At 34.9% G+C, this 25,344-nt stretch overlaps 1 protein-coding gene across 12 annotated transcripts in view; it reads right to left on the bottom strand.

Annotated features, from left to right (window-relative positions):
* TRIQK (triple QxxK/R motif containing) overlaps positions 1-21,072 on the bottom strand; it is an 83,136-nt gene extending 62,064 nt beyond the window's left edge. For 4 of the 12 annotated variants that reach the window (XM_040625958.1, XM_040625954.1, XM_040625957.1 and 1 more), the window contains exons 1-3: positions 20,953-21,048; positions 10,764-10,923; positions 2,062-2,131 (exon numbers count right to left, since the gene is read on the bottom strand). Coding sequence is in view for 3 of the 12 variants with exons in the window: in XM_040625950.1 (XP_040481884.1) it covers positions 10,764-10,923; positions 18,216-18,238 (183 nt within the window). In the remaining 9 variants the exon portion in view is untranslated. Of the gene's footprint in view, positions 1-2,061; positions 2,132-10,763; positions 10,924-18,215; positions 18,298-20,952 lie in introns of all 12 variants that reach the window. The other 8 variants (XM_040625950.1, XM_008689140.2, XM_040625959.1 and 5 more) reach the window with 6 other exon arrangements.
* Between the last annotated feature and the right edge of the window lie 4,272 nt (positions 21,073-25,344).

A 25,344-nucleotide genomic window follows, 5' to 3' on the forward strand; every position in this document is an offset into this window, starting at 1 on the left:
CAGGGTGAGATCTGACTTCCCCAACAACAATCTGAAAAGTACGAGGACAGTAACATGCCATGAGATGAGATTTGAGCAATGAGAAACAAAAGATAGGAAGATGCAGGCAAATAAATTTCTTTCTCTTCCTCGGTTCAGCTACGATGAGCTTTGAACAACATAGGGATTAGGGGTGCCAATCCACACAAAAATCCACGTATGACTTTTAATTCCCCCAAAACTTAACTACTAATAGTTCACTGTTGAATGGAAGTCTTGCCGATAATATAAACAGTATAAACAGTCAATTAACACATATTTTGTATATGTATTATATACTATATTCTTTTTTTTTTAAGATTTTATTTATTTATTTGACAGAGCGAGAGACAGCCAGCGAGAGAGGGAACACAAGCAGGGGGAGTGGGAGAGGAAGAAGCAGGCTCCCAGCAGAGGAGCCTGGTGTGGGGCTCGATCCCAGGACTCTGGGATCACTCCCTGAGCAGAAGGCAGATGCTTAATGACTGAGCCACCCAGGCGCCCCAATATATACTGTATTCTTAACAATAAAGTAAGTTAGTAAAAATACTGTATTTATTGAAAAAAACCCACATATTTTAAACACACAGTTCAAACCCATGTTATTCAAGGGTCAACTGTAACTGGTTCTGTACAGCATGTCTGGAGATTCCCCACTTGCCTAAAAAATGTCTATGTTTTCTAATGCAGCTGTGGCCAGCTCAGTAACCACCTTGTATTTGTCTTTCTTTATACTATTTTTCTTTTGTCCATTTTTCTCTTACTCATGTCCCCCTAGTATTGCACTCAAGCTTAAGCTATACCTCAAAATCTGTTATCTGATGACCTTATGAGAGAATTCATTGCTATATTTCTGTCACATCAATTCCTAAATATATTACAGCTTTTTGCAATTAATGGGGATACAGTGCAGTTTCTCAAAAACAGTTCTGAATGTCCAATAGAGACCCAGAATAACTTTGCCTAGAAATTCACAAGCTGCTTCTCAAAAATAGAAATCTCAGTGTGTGGATTCCCTATGTCTATCCTGTTCTAAACCCAGATAAGAAAAACCTATGATAATAGTGGCAGAGATGTAGGAAGTGTTATGTCAAATGTAAATACAAAAATGTTAAGTGGGTAAAGCAAGAAAGACCCAGTATTAGCTACAGAAATAATGAGGTGATCTTGGAACACATAGTAAATCAAAGTTTGAGGGTAGGTGGAATCTGTGAATATGATGAAATATAACTTCTATGATTATGTTACATTAAATGGCAAAAGAAGTTTCACAGATTTAATTAATGTCTATATCAGCTGACTTTAAAATAGGGATATTATCAAACTGGGACTTATCTAATAATAAGAGCACTTTAAATCTTGGTTTAGAGGTCAGAGAAGTTAGAGAGATTCAAACTGAAAGGGATTTAATGCCTGAGAAACTCTCCACTGCTGGATGGGGCCATGTGGCAAGACATATGAGTGGTCTGAAGGAGGTCAGTTAGCTAAGAGTAAAGGACGAATTCAGTCCTACAACCACAAGAAACTAAATTCAGCCAACAACTTATAATGAGTTTAGAAGTAGATTCTTCCACAGAGCCTTAAACATCCTAGTATGATTTCAGGATTGTAAGACCCTGAGCAGAGAACCCAGCCAGGCCACACTGAACTTCTGACCTACAAAACTGGGAGGTAATAAACGGTTGTTGCTTTAAGTCACCATGTTTATGGTAATTTGTTATCCAACAATAGAAAGCTAATTAATATATACCTGGAAATGGGTCATCTGATATCTAATTATTGAATCAGTTAAACATAGCTATGCAGGTTATTACTAGTAATTATTTTTAAAGACAAAAGAATGTTAAATCCTTTCCTAAACTATATTCTTATTAATAAGTTAAAAATGTCACCATATTAACATATATTTTATGGTTTCTATTTTAGAATCAATTTTTATTCTACTATAAAATGGCATTAGTACTCTGCAAGTTTTCTCTCTTTCCCACTGGCCAATTTTCAACAGTGTTGATTTAAATCCTCCTTCAGATAAGTTAATATTACCTCTGAATCAGGTCCTCTAGAAGATATTTCCAAAAGAGAATGATTATTGTTAGCAGTTTGCTATTTGCCCCTGTGGACAAATAGAATAATGATCACTGTTGTTTATAATGAAAGGCCACAAGCACAGGAAATATATAAATGTTTTCTGAATTAAAAAATTCAATTATTTTAACAGTTTATAAATATGTTTTATTTCATTTTATTTTATACACTGTTACTTCTATATTTATATGAATAAACATAGCATCTCCTTCAGCCATGTCATATAATAAAAGAGTTCATTTTATTTCTGCCCCAGATCTTTGTATCTGCACTTATATGTCATTCAGATATGTAAGGTGCTGATTGAAAAAACATCTTCTCATGTTTATTATTTTCAAATAATTTGAAAAACATACTTTGGATCTCCTGGCTCAAGAAGTAGAAAATGAATATAGACAACACCAGTCACACGGTCCTTAAATGCCCACTCATATAGGTATCCATTGGGAACATGCAGCAATAACAAGAAAACCAGGAATAGTGAGGTGCATGATTTTTACTTGCAGTTTCATACCTTCTGTAGAATCACTTACTTTGTTACATGGTGAGAAGACAGAGCAATAGAAGGCTAACACACTTCACTAAGTGCTTCATGTCCATTTATTTCTTAATTTTGAGAAGTGCATTTAAATTTTTACTAAACCTACCTTAGGCAAACTCTCATGCAAGGAAAGAATGACATTTGTGCAATGAACTGTCATACTAGCATGACAAGCATTCCTTATGAAAAGATAGAAGTGATAACAAACAAAGAACTCCCATAGCCTTCACTTAACACTTTTAACTCTGAGTATCATTATAAAGACTAAGGGAATAATAAAAGATGTGGAATAAACTGAACTGATAAAATCAAGTAAAGGTATTCATGTTCTATGGGCGCCTGGGTGGCTCAGTCATTAAGCGTCTGCCTTCAACTCAGGGCGTGATCCCGGCGTTATGGGATCGAGCCCCGCATCAGGCTCCTCTGCTATGAGCCTGCTTCTTCCTCTCCCACTCCCCCTGCTTGTGTTCCCTCTCTCGCTGGCTGTCTCTCTCTCTGTCAAATAAATAAATACAATCTTTAAAAAAAAAAAAGGTATTCATGTTCTATTTAATTAAAAACAGAGATAATTTTGTGAATTAAAGATTGAAGTTTAAAGGGTTTACTCAGAAAACGGATGCTCTCTGGAAATAAATTGTTTGCACCAGTAATGGTTTATTTCAAAGACTTAATAATTTGCTAGTCTTCATGATGTTAAAATAAATAGTTTAACTATACGTGCTGAAAGACAGGTAATAAAAACTTTTTTTCTTTTAAGATTTTATTTATTTATTTATTTGAGAGAGAGAGAGAGCATGACTGGGGAGGGGGGTGAGGGTGGAGGAGCAAAGGGAGAGGGACAAGCAGATTCTGTGCTGAGTGCAGACCCCTGCACAGGGCTCTAACCCAGCACCCTGAGGTCATGACCTGAGCCCAAATCAAGAGTCCAAGGCTTAACCAACTGAGCCACCCAGGTGTCCCAAGCCATAAAAACTTTGAAATAAGAGTTTTGGTTTCAATTATTAAAAGAAAATATATACAAGTCTGACAATCATAATTTGCATAAAATTTCATATTCAAGAAGATGAATAGTGGGGCTTGCTTTAATCTGACAAGCAAGCTGTGTAAATTATCTCTACATAAATCAGTAATCACATTTATTCACAATAATCAATATATTTACTACAAAAACACCGTTCTTTATGAAAACTGTATATGTGAGGTTGCATATACAGAACAAATATGTACAAAGACTTCATGTGCGTACAAGCATAGATATTCATTCTAGTGTTATCATGAGCCCAAGCAGACAGCTCCATGTATTAAGTTTAAAATAAAATTAACTTTCAATTAAATTATAAAAAAACATTACTAAACTATATCCACAGAAATGTCCAGCAGCTTCTATTAAAAATAGAATCAAAGAATAGAAAATTAAAAATATATATCTGATGTTAAACAACATAACTATTAAAAAAAAAAAAACCCAAAACACCTTAATTTCCCAGTGAAAAAGATGCTCTGGGCAGAAAGAAAATGACTAAAATATCAAAATAGAAAATTAGAAAATGGTTTGTTTAATAAAATAGGCTAACTCTTAATAAAAATCTACTACACTTCCTAGAATACTTTGATGATATGAAAATGATGAGTAAATTATTTTTCAAGTGTGATGTATCTAGGAAATAGATCAGTGAAACAAAAAGAGTAATATCATCACAGCATACAAACAGAAAATTCACATATAGAAGGAAAAAATCACAGTTTACATTGCATTCATATTTAAAATCAAACATCACTTTTTCACATTCTGAAGATTCCCCCTCCCAAATATGGAAAGAAAAACAAGCCAGGGCTTTAATATAATATTTTTTCCAACCTGGAACAGCTGCAAAAAACAAATCTTGCTGGAGATAAGCTTGGTTATAAATATCAACATTCCCTTTAAATAAGGGAGTCCAGTTTTCATACCATCTGCCTCTTTCTAAAAGGGAAAAAAAATGAAAATCATAAACTAGGACATCCTCTTTCAAATAAGCCATTTAAAAATGAATGTAGTAAAAAGGCTATGAACTCCTCTGAGCCCCTGCCTTTAAACTTGTCCTGTTTAGCTCAGATCAGAAAACAGGATTTCATGAAAGTAAGCAACTCTTAGTCTATGAATAAAGTGCCTAAAGCAATTAATAAAGAAAAAAATGTTCTCAAACTTTTTCACATTTATTGGTCATAATCATAATTTCTGATGGGATCATATTTCTCCTTAATGCATCATATTCCTTATTGTTCATTTTTTAAGTACATTTGTCATTTTTGTTACCTCTACTTTTTCCAAAACCTTTTTACAGCCTGTGCCAAAGACTTTCATGTTATCTCTTCTATACAAAAATCTAGTTGCTAACAGAACTGGACTTTTCTTTTAATACAGAATATATCCTCTGCAAAAATCTTTCCAAAGTCTCTCTCAACACAGTGGTCTTCTTATAGTTGAGTTTGGATTTTATCTTAAAACCATCTTTCTTCTTTTGCCCTTAATTATTTTTCATTCTTTGTTAATGACCTTGTGATTGAACATTTTAATTTTCCACTGTACCACATCATTACTACTTCAATAATGAAGTCCATAAACCGTATCCATTATTTAACTCCTTAAAGCATTCGGAAGAGAGAACTAATGAAAGATGGCCTACCAAATAGAGCGGTGCAGAGTGGTCTACTGGAGATGCATACATAAAGGTATATCTTGTATAGCAATACTAAGACTGCTTAAGGGAAAGTAGAAGAAACCCAAGACAGAGAGAAATAGCGTCCTCTACTTTAACAATATATGTAAACATTTAGTCAATTCCTGGAATTACAGCGGTAGGATTCTGAAAAGCTGCTGTAACAAAGGCACCTAGGAAGCCCTGGCATAATTCATTCTCATATTTATTCTCTCCCTTCCTCTTTTTCTCATACACACATAAAGACACACTGATATAGCTGAACAAAAAGAACAAAACTGAATATTCAATCATAAGCATTTCCTGTTATCTTAAGGTGCTAAGACTATACTTAAATGTGTCCTTCATAGGGAAAATACGTCCGAAGACTTTTTTTTTAACTTCACTTTCATTCCATTTTAGCCACAGACCACCCAGGTCTGTAATTACACAAAACAAAGTCTTTTTACAAACGACAAATGACATTTAATTGCTTTCTTGGAATGCTGCATCTTCAAGCGTATGAGGAGGGAGGTGAGGGAGAGATGTCTTCAAAATAACGGTCAATAATGTTTAATCTCGAATTAATTATTTAAAATAAATGACCATTTTAATATCAATCAATATTTTATCCTTTTCATGATTTGATGTAGGCAGTACAAAATGATGTGAACAATTAGATTACCAGTGTTGCAACAAAAAGTTGTTTTACCTTAGATCTATCAACTATTTAAAAATGTTAAAAAGGCTTTTTCATATTAAATTTACTCTATTTATTTTCTGAATTCCATCCACTGGAACAAAGTACCACAAGAGTAGGGATCTTTGTTTTTATATACAAAGAATCCAAAACAATTAGAAAACTGTGGCACACAGTAGACACTCAATACATGTTTTTGAGTAAATATTTTTCAGAAGACAGTTACATTAAGTTAAATCATCCATATTTTATGGTTAGTCATAAACAATTAAAAACGCTTTGAGTTTTAAAATACTACTATAAATTCTCTATCTCTTACAGGAATATGAGTCTGATAAAGGGTGGGTTAACTCTTCTCTATTTTAATTAATTTCCTTTCTGGTTCTATCACTTTTTAGTTGTTTATCAGGCTAAGCTCATTTACCATTTTTAAAATGAGCACTGTAAGAATACCTATACCATACTGCTACTGTGAGCACTAAATTAAATAGCTAAATATATAAAGTACTTAATATGGTACTTCTTACATAGTAAGTGTTCATTAAATGTTATTAGTATCATTACGTCATGCTGGTTTAATCAGTTACTCACTGTTGAGGTACCACACAGGCCAAACGGTTTTTATAAACAAAAAAACAACCCGAACTTGATGACCTCACATTCATTTAAAAAGTAAATGAGCTCCTTTATAGTTAAGGTTCTTAGAGTGTAAGAATGACCTCAGAATATACTATGTCTGTATTAACTTAATTACATATAAATTGTACACTTTTCTGCTACTATTTGGTCTCCTAACTATCTTCTATTATCAGCTAAGTGGCTTCAACAAAAGTATCTTTGGATTAACTTTTAAGATGCCGAATTACATATACTCTTTTATTATCAGTAAGTATTAGAAATTCTGGATTAAGAGAGTACCACTTTCATGCTTACAGTATATGCACGTAATCAGTACTCAAAAATACTTTGTAAAATGGTAGGCTTCTAAACAAACAAACAAACAAACAAACAAACAAACAAACAGGCTTAAACACTAGCCCCCAGTTTTAAAACTAATAACTGTTGTCTCTAATCTTTGTCAAGAGTTCCAAATTACCCTCCAATCTAAGAAAAGAATCTTCTCAGGTCAACATTCCCATCAATTTTTTTGTTATTCTCTCCTCAAGAGTTGTACAAAGTTTTACTAAGTTTACAAATATAAAATTTATATATCTATATCCATATGTACCTATATTCTCACCACATACATTGAGCAAGTCAGTATGGTTCTCTAGGAAAGTAGTCTGATATTAGATAAAACTGATGCTGTCATCAAGGTCTCAAAACTTTAATTTGCAATAATTAATGTAGCATCCCAAGTATTTTGACATGGGTCTAATACACAATGGCAAACAATAAACATGATTTTAGAATATTTTTTAAATTATAGAACATTCCAAGCAATGTCTTCTAAAACCTTTAAGAAAAATATCACAAGTATTCCAATCATTTATCTTCTTTTCAAAAATTAAACTTTGCTGTCATATTATACTACTTTATTTGAAAGTATATCATAAAAGAATGATTTTATAAAAGCACTAGATAACTAATTCACTAGTTTTAGTAATTTGTATTCCCTCTGTTGAGAAATAATTGCATCCTTATTATCACATTAACCAAAATTTGGGGGCTGGAGCTAGATTATATCTCATGAGTCCCTCTAATGGAAGCAGCATACACAAAAGTCTTTTCACATATATATTTTTTAATTATTACTGAACTCTAAGCAATTTAAAGAAAAAGCAACTGAGCTTCCCAAAGCAATTTTTGCAGTAAAATGTATAATCTGATTTTTTTACAAGTGCATAATACTTCCCAGCAATCTCTCTGGCCCAAGTTGGCTGTATGTCCCATTTGACTCAGTAGCCATTACAACTTGCAGGACTTTCCTGAAGTCTTCTACCCACCTTCATTTTATTCTAGGCATATGAGTTGGTTTCCCAAGTCACAAAGAAAATACAGATCACTAGGTAAGAATCGCTCACTCGCAAGCTTACTCTAACTCACTTTCTCACACACCAACATATACACACATCAAACACACATAAATCCACACACACATGCTACGGCAGGAACACTGTTCCTTCCATTACCTCTACTATGATCTCAGTGGATGAAGTGTCCTGTCCTCCACCATGGCTCCCTCGGTGCCCTGGAGTCCACCTCCATGTGTACACTTGTCCTGCCTTTTTAGCCTTTGTTCCACTCCTTTATCATTTTCTCTGTCATTGTCTTCATCTGCAGTCTCACCAGCATTACCGCATTAGTATCATAATTGGTCTTACCGTCTCTGGTCTTGCTCCCCTCAAACCATCCCTCATTCTACTTCTAGAATACTCTTTCATAAATTAAGTTTAATCAAGAAATTTCCCTGAAGTATATTATATCATTCAGTGTTTCCTAATGTCCTTTAGGATGGAGCTCTAATTCCATAGTTTGGTATAATCTAACCCCTCTTCTCCCCTCAATCTGTTTAACCTATCTTTATCCCACACCAACACTGCCCTCTAACTACTCTGAATTTCACACAGTTCCCTGAAATTATCACACTGTATAACAGCTTACTGCCTTTGCCCATGCTCTTCCTTTCTCTGAAATACTTTCAAATACTTCTTTACCTGGATAACTTATACACCTTTAAATCAGTAAAAAGGTATAGCAGTCATTAATTCTATTCACATATCTTCCAATTTTCCTCTCCCTCTGGGTAGAGACAATATCACACTTTACAGTCCCCCTTTTGAAATTTGTTTTGACCAATAAAACTCTAAATGCCAGTGCATAATTAGTCACTCTCTTCCCATTGCTGCGTCTGGATCATGGAAGTACATGAGCTTTCCTACCAACACATTTTGGACATGTAGTCTCTGTGAGAAATAAACATTTGTTGTGTTAAGACACTGTGAATTGGGCTTGTTTGTTCCTACAGCATAACCTAGGCTATTCTGTCTGATAAAAAAAAAAAAAAGGTTACCTTTCTCAAGAAGCCTTCCATGAGCCCAACACAGTCTGATTCAAATGTTGTTTCTCCAAGTGATGATAGCTTTGTATTCATACTCTCATCACAACACAACACTATAGTAAGATGGTGTTGTAACCATCCATCTCCCTTCAAACAGTACTTCTGAGGGCAGGAACTGTGTATTTCATCCCTGTATTGCAGAGGCAGTTTTTAAGCAAACAGACTTGAGCAATGGAATATATAAAGGCCCATCAGGAGACACACCTCAAAATATCCATAGGCCCTAACTGACCAACGGACTACTTACAATTAGGGACGGATACCAAAAAGGAGGGAGAATTCCACAAGAGGGTATACCTCCTCACCTTGCCCCTTTAAAAGTACTACCACCTTGCTGCAAACAGCCTCTCTTCTGCTGCTCTGCCCACCTCTCCCTTGCGGTATATTCAATAAACTTCTGCCTCCATGTTCTGTTTCAGGTGAATTTTTTCACATCCTGCGCCACTGCTTCCACCCAAACATCGCCCACCCAACCGATGAAGAGACACTCCATTTGGACACCACATGTAGGATCACCAATTAGCATAGTGCCTCACTCATGGTAAGTGAGACACTTACGATGTTTGCTAAATTAACTGGTCATTCATTCATTTGTTCATCAAGGACCAAAAACTACTCTAGTTACTAAAGATAGAGTAAACCAGAGCAAACAAAAACACCTACCCTCATAGGAAATTATATTCTTGTGAAGGATAATGACAATAAGCAAGACAAATAAGTATAAAATATACAGTTTATTATATAGTGATAAATGCTAAGTAGAAAGTATAGAGCAGGGATATTTGGATGGTGAACAGGTTAGATCTCATTTAGACGGCGATCTTTTAATAAAGACCCAAAGGAAAGTAAATAAATGGGCTATGAAGATATCTAGGGAACAGCAACTCAGTAGAGACAATAGTATAAAAACCCTGAGATGGGAACATGCCCGGCATGTTCAAAGAACAACAAAGGAACCAATATGGCTGAGCAAGTGCGTGATTAGAGATGAGATTAGAGCAGTAACAGGAACCATCCCTTGCAGAGACATATAGACCAGTTTAAGAGCTTTAGCTTTTATCTTGAGTGAAACAGAGAGCCACTTAAAAGTTGTGAGCAGAGGAAGAGATGGAAGAGGGCAGCAGAAGATAAGGTCAGAGATATAGTGGGGGCCCATATTCTTTGATTGTATAACATATTTCTTCTTCCCACAAAACAGGTGAAATGCAGGTATACCAATTAATCAAGAAAGATTAAAAATGACATTGAATGGCATTTTATGATGATCTTAATCTGTTCATTACTTACTATACAGAGACATTGATTACAATTCATATAGAACTACCAAAATATTGTAACGTACCAAAGTATCATAGTGTATCAAACACAATAGAAATCAAGTATTTAAAGTAGAAACAAATCCTAATAGAAAATTAATAGTACCGATTTAAAAACTAAATCAGAAATAAATTTATAGCTCTATGGATCTTGCTTTATCTACTTGGATTTGCCCAAATACCACAAAATAAATATAAGTAAAATCATTCCCCCATTGTAATACTGCCTTCCATAAGAAAGAACTACATTCCAAACTCAAGTTCATTGCCAGAAGCAAACAAACCAAAACAAGAAAAACAAGTGAAAGAAAACAAACCACAAGTCAGAACACCTTTTGCCAAATGTTAAATCAAATAAACACACCTTGTGTTGTGTCCTTGATGCTGCCAAGTTTGAACTCTGGAGAGCTGCCAATGGGTAAGATATTTCCAAAGGCAAGATCTTTACTGAGGAAGCTGTGCTTGCATTCCTGGCAAATTCAATTCCAGATACCAATAACAATGCTCCCGGTTGCTTTTTCTTACTGGAATTCAAAGTAGAGTATATGGAAACATTATAAATGGATGACCTCCAGTGCCCTAATACCTACAAAATAAAATCACTGTGGTAGCATTTTCCAAGAGGTGTTTCTTGGTTTGCTAAGTCTGTTATACATTCAATCGAATTAAGTTTCTCTGGTCAAATATACTCAGAAAATGTTGCATATCATGCCCCTTTTTCACAAGGCACACCTTCAAAAACAAGGCTCGGAGAAATCCTGTAATAGAAAAGCCTATTTAAATTTACTTGACCCAATGTGTCTGAAATTTATTTAATTAAAGACCCCCTTTCCACTGTTATAAATAGTAACATTATTTCTGCAGATCACACTTTAAGAATGGTTCATTGTATAGTGATTATCTGAAAAGTAGTTAGAGATGTGTTCACTATATTTTAGAGTTGAGTATGAGGAGACCAATTTGAATTTGTTCTCTGTTAATGCAATTTGTACAGGGTCAGCCTATAAAAACAATTGTATTTATTTAACCACAATTGTTTAAATATGTTACTTTCTAAACTAAATCCCCATTAAAAAGCAACAAAGGAAATAATCAAATAATACATGATTTATTCATTTTTGTTTGGCAAATATTTACTGAATACCTATTATGTGTCAGGTACCGAAGTTACTTCTAGTTTTATATTGCAGTTGCTCTTATATAGATAAGAGTATCAAGTTTAAATGGTTCCAAACCACTGTCTCAAAATAATAACACCAACCCAAAATTTAACCCCAAGCATTTGGGAACAAAGTTTCACTAATTCTAATCATACTAAAAAAAAACTTGGAACCTTTAGGTTGTTTTTAAATAGTGATAAAAATCCAGCTCAAGCACAATAACATGAAAGCATAGTCTTTTAAAAATGGTGCTGCAAAAGAATAAAATTGAAGTCTGATGTAGGAAACAAAGGCAAAAAGAAAAATTAAATTTCCTTACTACCTACAGCCCACTGCCAAGTCATTAAAACAGGCAGAGTGACATTCCTCTAGGGACCCAACTGCCTCGATGTTAATACTTGGCTAAGGGTAAAAGGCAATCTCAGCCAGACCCCTAGGATCCTGTAAGTCTACTTTAACATATAAAAATTCCTTTGGAAACTTCCTTTATCTCTACCCACCCCCCAAGATACATGTTGGCAATCATCCCCCAAGCATATGACCCACCAGAAGACAATAATAAATGACTTTTTCCCAACAATAGCTAGTCCCCTGAAGGTCCTGGAAACCTTGCTTCCAAAATTCTTTAGAGACTTAACACTATCCCTAATCCCCTCCCAACTTGAAAGCTGGGGTAGAATCAGCCACTCCTTAGGACCCCAATGCAGCTACTTCTGCCACGGCTCCTATCCCTGTGCTTGAATAAAACCACGTTTTTGGACCAAAGATGTCTCAAGAATTCTTTCTTGGCCATCAGCTCCAAACCTTAACATCTCTGCTTCATACCATACACAAAAATTAACTTAAATGAATCACAGACCTAGTGGTGGATATTGAAATTATGTAAACTTTAGAAGAAAACAGAGGAGTAAAACTTCATAATCTTGGGTTAGGCAAAAGTTTCTTAGATATAAGACCAAACATACAAGCAACAGAAGAAAAAATAGGTACATTGGACTTCATCAGAATAAAGAAAAACGTTTGTGCTCCAAAGTACATGACCAAAAAAGTTAAAAGACAAGCCATAGAATAGGAGAAAAGGTCTGCAAATCATATACCTGATATGGGTTTTATACCCAGAATAATGAAGAACTCTTACAACTCAATAGGAAAAATGCAAATAATCCAATATTTAGAAGGGCAAAGGATTTAAATAGAGATTTCTTCAAGGAATAAAAACAAATTGCCAATAAGCACATGAAAACATAGTAAATTTCATTAGTCAGGGAAATTCTAATCAAAACCACAATGAAATACCACTTCACTAGAAAGACAATAAAACAAGATGTGTTAGTGAAGATGTAGAGAAATTAGAATCTTTAATACACTGCTGGTGGAAAAGTAAAATGGTGCACAGCCATCTAAAAAACAGTTTGGCAGTTTCCTCCAAAACCACAGAGTAACCACATGACCCAGCAATTCCACTCCTAGGTATCTACCCAAGAGAAATGAAAACAAATGTCCACATAAAAACTTGTACATGAATGTTCTTAGTGGCATTATTCTTATGGACAAAAAGTGGAAACAATCCATGATGAATAGATAAATAAAATGTGATATAACCATACAATGGAATATTATTCCACCATAAAAAGGAATGAAATATTGATATGTGTGACACCATGGATGAACCTTGAAACATTATGCTAAGTGAAAGAAGCCAGTCACAAAAGTCCAATTAGTACATCATTCCTGTTGTTCTTTTTATATGAAATGTCCAGAATGAGAAAATTTATAGAGATAGAAAACAAATTAACAGTTATGCTAGGCTGGGAGTGACAGCAGAAGAGATGGGACACGACTGATAATGGGTAAAGGGTTCCTTTTTTGAGGTTATGAAAATATTCTAAAATTATGTAGTGGTGACGGCTGCAAACCTTTGTGAATATGCTACAAAACTACTGAATTGTACATTTTAAAATAATAAATTTAATGGTTGTGAACTGTATCTCTCTAAAGTTGTTATTAAAATAAAAGAATCATAATATATATAAATAGTCCTTACCTAAAATGTTTGGGCCAGTTGTATCTTACAGTTTTTAGATTACAGAGAGGTAATATGTCCCATCTACTGTAATTACAAAACAATCCTGGAGGAATGTAAGGGCAGCACGTAAATACTTCATAGCAAAATCTTACCACTGTTGACAATGACTAGAAAAGTAAACACTACATAAATAGTCCCGTGTCATTTTAAATACGGTTTTGCCTCAATTGAGTTTATGAAAAACTTGGGGAAAAATTTATTTTGCAGAACTTTTTTTTTTGGAACTTTGGGGTTTTGAAAATGTGAATAATGGGTGTTGGACCCTTATTAATAATGATGATTAATATTAGCAATAATAATCATATCAGCAGTTCCCATTTACTATGCTTTGCATGTCACATGTATTATCAGAAGGAAATGCACCTAACATTCCGTGGGACAAGTACGATTAACTCCAACTGGGAAAACTGAGTTTCCTAATGATAAAGTGACTTTTCCAAGCACACACAGTTAACAAAGACAAGGGCAGAGATTTGAATGCAAATCTATCTGATCACAGAGCATGCTCACTTTCCTCTACAGGGAAGAGTATGTTCAGATCATCCATCTGAGATATAGACTTCAAACCTATAAAATGGAGTAAAGAACTCTTTTATATATATCACAGAGATTATTATAAGAATGAAATGAGATCATTTTTATGAAAATAATGTGGCAAATATAAAGGTCCATATAAACGTGAGACAACATTACGTGGAAAACTATTTTTATTACATATCTAAATCAATGTTTAAAGTGAGATATATAGACAAATTCTTTACAGGCATTCAAAATAAATACACTAATTTTATTTGAAGAAATGCTAAGCATTAAACATTGTTTTTTAAATATCTAAGAAAAGAAAATCCAAATGTGTTCAAGTGGTCCATAACTAAACGTCTATCTCAAGTTTTTATAAAGTTTTTATAAGCCATATATAAAACTGGTGCAGTGCACAAACATATATATTATGTTTGGTCTTAAAGTAATTCTGTGTACCCAGGTGAGGCCGGACAGATTACTTTTTTACCTTATAGGTAATTTCTTAATCTTTTAAAATCTTAACATTATTTCAGTTTACAAAAACTTTTGCTCACAAAAGTTTACATACCATTTAAGTTCCTGGGATAATTAGGGGGATTGTCTATATATCCTCCCTCAAGGAAAATTTTGTTATAAATAGGACATACGGGGTATAACCCAATATGTCATGATGGTATATTCATAGCATTAAAAAAATTCAGGGAGTGCACTATTTGAAAAGTTTAAGAATCGTTATTCTAAAGTACTGATCCGATAACATTGCCTCTACAGTATAAAAATCTAAAATGGATCCTCACTGCCTATAAGATGAAAATTGCTTTGTGTAGCATATAAAACAGCCTTCTCAGCCTGGGCCAGCAGCTCTTTATTGCCTCAACTCCAGGCACTTTTCTCCAAATTGTGTTTCAGCCACTGAATTTCTTTCATTTCCCAACTATGTGATCCTATTGACAGCTTAGTAGCTTTACAAATCTTGTTCTCTTTGCCTTGATGTTACCTTAGCCCCAGCCTTATCTACCTTAAATTCACAGGCATCCTTCAAAACCTCATTTCAAAGCCACTTCCCCTATATAATTCACCTATACTTGCCAAACAAATCTTTGCTGATTAACTGATTGATACATAACTTACATATTAATACAGTACATGTCTATCTCTATAAGCACATAGATTTTTGGCATACAATAGTCAAGTATTACTATTTCTTACAATACTGCAATATTTAACTGTCTTTGGAAATGAAATTCTAAAATCTTTATATGAATATGTTCATTTAAGATACAGAGATGAAAAAGAGAAATTTTGGATGATTAAATATGAGAACAATAGACTTGTTTTTAACATCAGTCCATATAGGACCAAAGAAATGCTGGGGTAAGTACACCATTGAATGGCAAGTAAATTTGGGTACCTTGAAATAAAAAGAAAAGTCCAATCTTATTCACTGAAGTTTATAGTTTAGGGCAAGAGTTGCAAACTTTTCCTGTAAAGGGCCAGATCATAAATTTCTAGGCTTTGAAGGTCAAGAGGAAAAATCAAATTATAGCTGTCACAGCAATTTGTAGTGCTCTGAGCAATGCAAAGCAATACAGCCACAAATCTGCATATCTGCTGCAATTACTCAACAGTGCTGTTTAAGCACCACCTACATTATGTAAATATATGTGTAGGTGTGTTCCAATAAAACTTTATTTATAAACAAAACAAAATATGAATTTCATGTTTACATCATGTAATATTGTTTGTTTGGTTTTCCCAACCATTTAAAAACAAAAAAACTATTCTTGGTTCACAGGTCATACAAAAACAAGCAGTGAGCCAGATTTAGGTAGCCCACAGATCATAGTCAGCAGATGAATGGTTTAGGCATATATTTTTTTCCAGTAAACAGATCTCCTCCCAGAGCCTCCAGAAAGGAATGCAGCCCTGCTGATACCTTGATTTCAGCGCAGTGAGACCTATGTCAGACTTCTGAACTACAGATCTACAAGATAATGAATTTGTGGTTTTTAAAGTCACTACATTTGTGGCAGTTTGTTAAAGCAAGAATATAAAACTAACGCAGTTCTCATTTTTAGTTTTTTCCTCATCTTTTTAACTTTTTATCTTCCTACTGTTGCTTAATCATTGTCCATCCTTTTTATATGGAGTTCTCCTGTCAATAGAGGCCATGAATTCTTACATGTGTTAGATGTCAAAGAATTTCCACAAATGTTCTTCTGTAGCCTAAACTTCTTGATTTTCACAGGTATGTCATGGAATTTTCTGCTGATTATCTTTTCCCTGGATTTGTGGGATTTTTTGTTACACTCTATTCATTTCAAATGCTAAACCTATCCAGAATATTTTGGCATTGAACAAGACTATACAGATCATTTCTACCTAGTCCAGTCTTTTCCAAATGTATGTATGTATGTCTGTATGTATGGGGGGGTGGAGATGCTGAGGAGAGAAGAGGCAGAGAATGGACACCTAGGAAATGACAAAATGGAATCAGAAACTGGTTCTTTTTTAAATTATACCTTTCCATCCTGAAAAAAATCTGATATGCCCCTGACCAGAGGGAGTCAGTGCTATATTGAACCACTGTGAATAATGAGAATGTATCATAATGCTCAAGCACATTCTTCATAAAAATGGAAGAACATCACAAATCTTCAACTGTATATATTCACATATAAGGAACTTGATGCCTGAAACATTATAAACCACCCCCCACCACACCCAAAATAATGTATCTACTGCTGGAGCCAAGCCTAAAACTTTCAATCCAGTGCACCTTCTACCCAGTGTAGTTATAAACTGTAATCCACAAGTAGGATTTTTTCACAGGTATCCATATAATTTGTTATTCTACATCCTGTAATATTCCGATATTTTTAATATCTATGTTAAACATATTTTTTGGGTTAAACCATCTTCCTTTTCTTTTTGCCAAAATTTTAAGTTGTTCAGTCTAATTAGTCTATTTTTGCAAATATGTCACCACATAATACTACTATGGAAGAACTAAGCTTCTTTTTATCCCTGTTGTCATTCTCCATGTTCAGTGGCTTGAAAACCATGAAATTGGTAAGATCCTCTCACTTATGGAACTGTCTCCACCTTCTGATTCAACAAAATAGAATTTGTTTAACTTCTGAGTACAGAGTATTTATCTTTCTATTGTTCAACATTTCCAAATTAAGAAGCTAAGAAATCATCTTTTCTTTTTCATGAAAATATATACCTATTTCACTCTGTTTTGCAAAGATTCTTAACAGGTATGGTTGTAACAGGCATAAAAAGATTTAGCTTTAGGACTCTACATCCTTATCTGTTCAGTTAGAAATATCTTGAGGATACCAAATATTATAAAATATGTATCACCATTTTCCATTAATATTGTTTTAGACATTCTGGGAGCAAAAAAATGACAATTTTCTAAGCAATATTTTTATTAAAACCTCCACACTTAGAGTCAAATCTATTGATAGCAAAAACATGAATACAGAGGAACAAAGACTAGGGAGAAATCTCGCCTACCCTCATGTTTCCATGCAGAGGAACTTCACTGGAACAGTGGTTCTCAAAGGGGATATTTTTGACATTGGAGTGGGGGAAGAAAATTCTTCAATGAGCTGGACCTCTACATTACACAGGGTCCCAAAACCAGTAGTTTTTAAACACATAGTAATAATTTAAAAACACCTCCATTTATTTCAAGTGGCCCAAAGGGCTCACCCAGGTTGGAAAATCAGAGCACTAGATTAGTAGTCCTGGCCTCAGATTCCACTCCTTATTTGCAGCTTCCCAATGAGAGAGTTTTCTGATTGATGGCTGAAATCCGTTGGTCCATCTTACTCCAACGGGTAGATATTAGCTATTGTAAACCTGTAAATACTAGAGGTTTTTCTTCTTTTACTTCACTCTCTGCCCTGGACCATGCATATCAGTAATTCTGGGTAAATGTATCTTTTCTGCAAACTGAAATTTTCTCTTTTTCTCTCACTGAAGTCTAGGTTCTGAGAAAAGTGGAGGGAAAGGGGCAGAAGGTACTAGTACTCACTTTTGGTCTCCTATCCAAAGCATTATGCCCAATCAGCTATTTAGTAATGAAGCTCATATTGTAAACTCCACCTGTTTACAAACTCAAGAGAGAAAAAAAGCTATTATTTTTTGAGCCCCTAAAGACTTTAATTTCATTAGAATGCTTTCTCTAATCCATTTGCCTTTATACCAGCTTCTCTCCCAGAAATGGAGGTAAGAAAGGAATAGTCAAATACTAAACAGTTCAAATGAAATTATACATGCTAATAAAGAAAAGAAGCGCTCCTACATATTCTTATGCTTATTACAAAAGCAATATATATTTTCTTTTTCCAGTGTTTTCCCTATCTAATGATAACATCTACTACAGATGTCCACTTCTATTGATAAACCTAAATAAAGAAAATTTAGCAAACAAAATAACTCTATTTATAGCCTTTTATTTAAATATAGAAATCAGGAAAAGAGCCACAGTGGAACCAACCACAATATGTTTTAGCCACAAGAAATTAAAATAGGTATAAAAGATGACTCACTTAAGTTGAAGAAAAGAGTCTAGGAGTCAGGTTATGGTATTCAAGTGGCATATGCTAAACATAATCAGGTTTTCTTTGTCCAAAATGGACTTTAATAGAAGAGGAAGTTTATGTATTTAATGTTTATCTCAAAAATACAATTTAACATTTTCTCAAAGTATTTGACAGTAATTTCTCTACTTGCTTAAATATAAGAATATCCTTTAAGAGAATGATCAAAGGGCATTTGAAAAAAATTACAGCTTACATGGTTTTGAAAAGACAGCAACAATCTATTGGTAGTTCCTGTTTACTAAATACTTTTAAAAACAAAGAAAAAGAAAAAGATTAGCTTAAGATTCTGAATTAAAGTAAGCTATGGTAAGATGCATTGTGGAAGAAAGGAAAAAGACCCAATTCTTTTCCCAGCTATGTGCTCAGTCTCTCTTTGGAATGAGGCAAGGGGGAGAGTAATTTCCTTATCCTCAAGAAGTTGAACCAAAACAGGATCATAATCCAAGACCACTTATGCTTCCAACTGTGTTTTTCTTCAAAGGGAGGGTCGATAGCTTTCCTTGGCTTCTCAAAGTAGTATATGACACAAAAAGGTCATTCGTCTTTGGATTAGAAGGTAATCTTTCCCAATCAGGCCACGTATATACTTTGAAAAACCTAGTGATCTCAATCAAGGTGGAAAAAAGTGTCATGCAAGTCATGTAAGGTGCTATGTAACCATAACTCTCTCAGAATCAGTAACAAATAGATAAATGAGTTTCTTCCCTAATTCTAAATAACCCAATGATAAAAGAAGTCACAAGGGAAGTCTGAAAATATTTTAAGCTGAATAATCATACTTCTGTGTTTACAAATTCAGATCATATAGACAAAAAGATAAAAGTGTAATCAATAGCACTTCACATCTGTGTAGATCATTAATAATACTTTCATAATCAATTATTCCTTCTTACTCTTTAGGAACAAAGGGCACAGTAGCCCTACTTTATAGATGAGAAAACAGTTATGAAGGTTATTGCCCAAGGACAATATTCCTAATCCTGCCAGTTTTCTGACTTATAGGCCAAGGTTCTTCCTAACGTTATCAAGCAGTACAAGCTTTCTTCTTGGGGATTTATACAGTAAACCTAGCAGAAGGAAGTAAAAGCGGATTTTTAGCTCCTTTTGCGTTTTCTCTCTGGAATGTTTGTTCTGCTGAATCATTTGGGGCCAACTGGTATGAGCAAAGAGATGTGAAGTGGTTATCAGTGGTTACCATCTTACAGTTAATCATTAAATGTGGGTCAGTGAAGGAAAGGGGCTTTATACGCTTACTTTTCACCCACTCTCCACAGAAGAGACAAGGAGATCATGTATTGGGGCCTGTCCAAAAATGAATTGCCTCAACTTCCTGAGCTGCTCATTGTGCTCAAACGGGCACTAGCGAGAAAAAGAATTCTAGGCAGAAGAAACCAGATCTCCTATCCCCCTTTTCCTAACCATCCACATGGACACCAACATTTTGTGGGTTCATGGATTCACCAAGCACCAAGCAAAGATCCTCTCACCATCCCGGGGCACCTGGGTGGCTCAGTCGGTTAAAGATCCTCTCCCCATCCCGCCCCTGTGCCCTCCGTCTCCGCGCAAATAAAGCCACCTCAAGCTGCCCGAAGCTCTTCTCTGCAAATGTTTTGGTCTGCAGATACTTATTAAAAAGGAAAGGCGGGGAAAAGTACGGAGCAGGGTAATACTGGAAAGGAAGGCCAAAGAACTACAGATCCGGAGCTGGACAGTAAAATAAACGGACGCGAATTAACTGACGGCACAAGGGAGCCAATCCCTAGTCAAGTGAGAGGTCTCGAGAGGTGGGCGGGACTAAAATTTCCAGGGCCCAGCACCCAGACACGCTGGCAGGGCGGGAACCGCGCGTTCCTTAGCAACAACGGCGGTCACGCCCACCCACCGCCCCAACACCGGACCCGCCATCCCCACCCCCACCGCGAGCGTCCTGTTAGCCAGAGGGGTCCGTAAGTTATTACCGTACCTACTGGGTTTCCCGGGCTTCGGGTTCCCCCTCTTCCAGAGCCTCCCTCCACCCAGCCCACCCAAGTGCCGCTCTCAGGGGCGGAACGACCATCTCCTAAACGCTTTGGGGGCTCGCTAAGGACGTGCGCCCGCTTTTAGTCCCGGACCCCGAGCTTCCCTGGCAGGGCCTCCCCAGCTCCCTCGCCCTCGCTGGACACACACACCTCAGCTCAGCCGAGGCCAAGGGCCCACAAACTTCGTGTCCGGCTGGAAATGTTGCTGTCCACGGTCCTGTCACTCAGAGGCAGGGGCGGGACGAGCCAGCCGCACACCCCTAATCCCAAAGGGCGATACGAAAAGAGGCGGGGCTCGGCGGAAAGGGACGAGACCAGTCCCCAGCCCGCGCTCCGATTGGTCAGTCTCTCTCCCTCCTCTGCGTGGGTCCCCGACGCAAAGGAGACAGCCCTGCGGCCTTTCCTTCCTCTAGCGTGGAGTCCCCAAACTCCGATACTTGACTCATGAAGTGGCCACAGAAATTAGAAATAAGGACTATGGCTTGTTTTATAAATATAAAACACAAAAATGCATAATTTTGATTGTTGAAGTCCTCTCACCTAACTCACACTCCCCATACCCACTCTCCTGGGAGCCTCTCTTGGAGGAAGCATGAACCATCTCTGAAAACAACGTTGTTTGCAGATCGAAACTTTTCACAGATTAATCAATTTAGGAAAAGTGATTTCTGAAACATGACCAACAACAGAACTTTGGAGGTATGTCCAGGTGTTCAGTTTTCACGTCTATGAAATGGGAATGAAATACTAAGTTATTATTATTTAGAAAGCATTTGACACTTGAATTATTTATACCTTATAATCATGTATGCTTGTTAACACCCAACAGAGCTGTTATCCAAGGCCTATGAACAATGAAACTGAGGTTCACATAGGTTACATTTATTCAACCATTCAACAAATGAAAAAGTGCCTGTAGTCATTTGAATTTAAAATTCTTTCAAATTGAATTGAATTTAAAATTCTTTCAAAAAATTATGCAATTTCCAATTTAATTTTTCAGTTTTTCTCTTGCTCCAGTTTAAGTCATTTTCCTGTAGGCCAGCCCATCATAAGTTCAAAACAAAACAAAACAAAACAAAACAAAAAAAACCCTGGAGAAAGGAAATAGCATGCAGAATAAAGAAGGACTGAGACAAGTATGAATAGACTAACTAGAAGGTCTCTGAAATCTCTCAGGATATCAGGGCCAGGAATTGAATCCAAAATGTAATTTTATTTTCTTTTCTCCTAAATCATTTGCTGGTCTCCAGTTCCTCTCCCAGAAATAAAGGTAGAGTTAAATGAGATTATCTTAATACTCCTAAGCAGATTTGTATGCGTGTGATTTTAAAAGAGTGCAACCCTTTTTCCTTCTATATTAAACCAATACCCAGAAGTGTTTATCTTGTCCAATACAGTAGTAATAATAAAGGAAAAAAACAAAATGATACTTCTGGACAAGTGCTTTGAGATTCAATTAAATGTCCACTATACTCTGATAAAATTGTTGGAATAAAAGAAACACTCCAATTGCAAATGATGTTATTCTCTTGTCCTGATGAATTTTCAAATTCTTCTGAAAGTCACTAACTATAAATACCTCTCCACTAAATTTCTTGATTTGTATGACTCATGATCACCATTATGTTTCTTTAATCTTTTAAAAATATTTGGTTTTAGACTAAAAAGAAAGAGCTATGATTGTATATTAATAGGTATGTTATAGAAATACTGCAAGATTTAAATAAAAGTGGTGAATTATTTATTTGAATCCTTTTTCAATTGCATATTCAAATAAGTACAGCAAATGTATTTGTTTAAATATTCTCACATATATAAAAGATTATACATTTAAATAAATGTATTGTATGCATGTAAATGTGTAATCATTGAAATAAACACAGCTGTATATTTCCCATATGTATAGCTCCAGATGTTTGAAGCATCCATTCAAATTTCTGGAACTCTACACCTTGGTATCTAGTTAAACATCCAGTAGAAAATACTGTGCTACATATACATAGGAATACACATCAAAACTCTATCCGCAATGAGGAAATAAGGTTAGAACAATGAATAATGAGTCTCTGCCACTGAATTTCTTATCTTGAACATTTTCTTTTGAGATAGCTTGTCCTGGTACGTTGTTCTGCAAGGACTTTACTGTTCTATAAAATGAGCACTAGCCACCTTACCTTATATGAATATGACTATTGCAAATAGTTTTGCAAGTGTTTATCCAGATGTTAAACTCCAAAAAATAATGTTTCTAGTTAACTTCTCCACTTTGGAGTAGGAAAGTCTCATGTTACCCATGCCTCAGTTGTTTATTTTTTAACTTATGCTTCTGCTCCAATACTTGGAACATATATAATTTGAAATTTCCCCATAGGCACAAGTATACATTAGAAGAAATTATGAAGTACAAACTAACCTAATATGAAATAAAGTCTATCTTAGGGATATGGAACAAAAAGTAAATGGCTTAATGTAAAATTAAAACATCCAGATGTATGTTATGAATATGTTTATTTCTTTACCATGTAATGACAGACATGCTACATTTAAATTTGTGGTAAGTTGAAATATAAATTAGAATCTAATAATTACATGTGCTAACACTTTGGTCTAGATGAATATGCATATAGCTTGAAATTTGGGGGTACCAATTTGGATCATTTGGAGAAATTATGATTCTGTCAAAATATATGAAATTCATTGGGTATATTAAAATAAGAAATATAACATCAAATTATTTAATCTTTTTCAGCAGTTCTTTGCCTTAAATTTTAAAGTTTAAATATCCAAATTAGCTATCTCAGTAGCTGGAAAATGGCCGTTTGATAGGTCAAATATGCATATTACTATTTCTGTTCAGTCATTCTAGAATATAGGGAGGCATTTAAGGTGAATTTTGTTTAAAACGTGTAAAGAAATGATTTTTCATGTGAATTAGTTTAAGAAATCCCTGTAATCCCCAAAGTCTGTGCTTGAAAATCTTGGTTTTAGCCCATAGTACTAAATAGAAACCACTTAATAAAACCTTGAAAATGTGTATGTTTTTCCTAAAGAAAAACTTTCCTAAAGAAAAACTTCCTTTACGAAACTCAGAAAATTAATAAACCATAAAAAAATTTTTCATTAATTTGTGTAGTATTTGAAATTATAGCTATATAGCACATTATAGAATGAACTTTCTGGGAAGAACTGACATACATTATTAAATACATATTTCTATGTTCATTTGACTTTTGATTACTTGAACACAAGATTATCTCTGAAATCTGAAATAAAATTGTATCCAAAATATTCTTCAGATGATATAAGAACAGATAGAATTATTTCATGTTCATAGAAGAAAGATGGATCCCATATTACAAATATTTTGAGGATATAATTTCAGATGTTTAACTGCTAGCTATTTCTTTAACTGGCAAATGACATGTAGGTAAAAGGTATATCTTGTAGCCAGTTGAAAATGTTCACATTTCCTTTTTTTTTTCAGTTTATTGAAAATTTAATCCAATATGGTAATGATTCTAAACATTCTGAAAACAGGATGCAGTTTACAGATAATTCACTGACAGCATTTTTTTCCCTTCTTAAGGGTACACATAATAATAATGGCCTTTTTTCAGCTGATAACCCCCTTATATCCGGGTGGTGACTTATTAATCAAAACTGCTTTGATCTCATGCCCTTTCACGCTCAAAACAAGGCCTCTGAATTGCTCACACAGGAGAAAGGAGCAATTGCAGGTTTTCATAGTTTTCACTGCTACAGGACAGAATTGAGGCATAGCATCTGGATGTACTTTTGTAACTCACCATTTGCTAAGACTCATCAATATTATATACATTTAGTATTACACTGATAAAAGCAATCTTCCTATGCTCCCCCTATATCTAAACTCCAACTCAAGTATTCCAGAGCCCACTTACCAATGCTTCACTTGTTCTTTTGTTTATAGCCATGCATCACTTTTTAGTGTACTTTATACATAATTTACCTGTTTATTATGTGAATTACTTATTATCTTTCTCTACCTCAAGAATGTAAGTTGTTTGAGGGTAGAGATCCTGTCAGTTTTTAACTGATGTATCGCAGGTGCTGAGATCAGTGCCAAGCACCTAATGGGCACTCAAGAATTTTTTAGTTAAATTAATTGTTCTTCATAGTTGTGATTGATTTAGTTCCTTATAATATTCTAGCGCATGAACATGCCACAACTCATATCTATTCTTCTATTGCAGGGCTTTGCGGCTATTTCTGGGTTTGTTTTATAATAAATAGGGCAGTCATAAGCATTCTTATGTAAGTTTCCTGGTGTAGATGTACGAGAGTTTCTCTTTGATTTATAACTAGGAGTAGAATCACAGATTTATAGAGCATGTGCACATTCTAAATGAAAATATAATACTAAATTTTTTCCCCAAGGTGTTACACTGTTTTGCATTTCTAACAGCTATTTGTGAGATTCAAATGTATTGACCTTTTCAGAAAACCAAATTTTGGCTTTGTTAACTTTCTCATATTTACTTTCTATTTCATTGATTTT

This window comes from Ursus maritimus, unplaced genomic scaffold, assembly GCF_017311325.1.
Source record: "Ursus maritimus isolate PB19 unplaced genomic scaffold, ASM1731132v1 scaffold_9, whole genome shotgun sequence".
NCBI classification, from domain to species: Eukaryota; Metazoa; Chordata; class Mammalia; order Carnivora; family Ursidae; genus Ursus; species Ursus maritimus.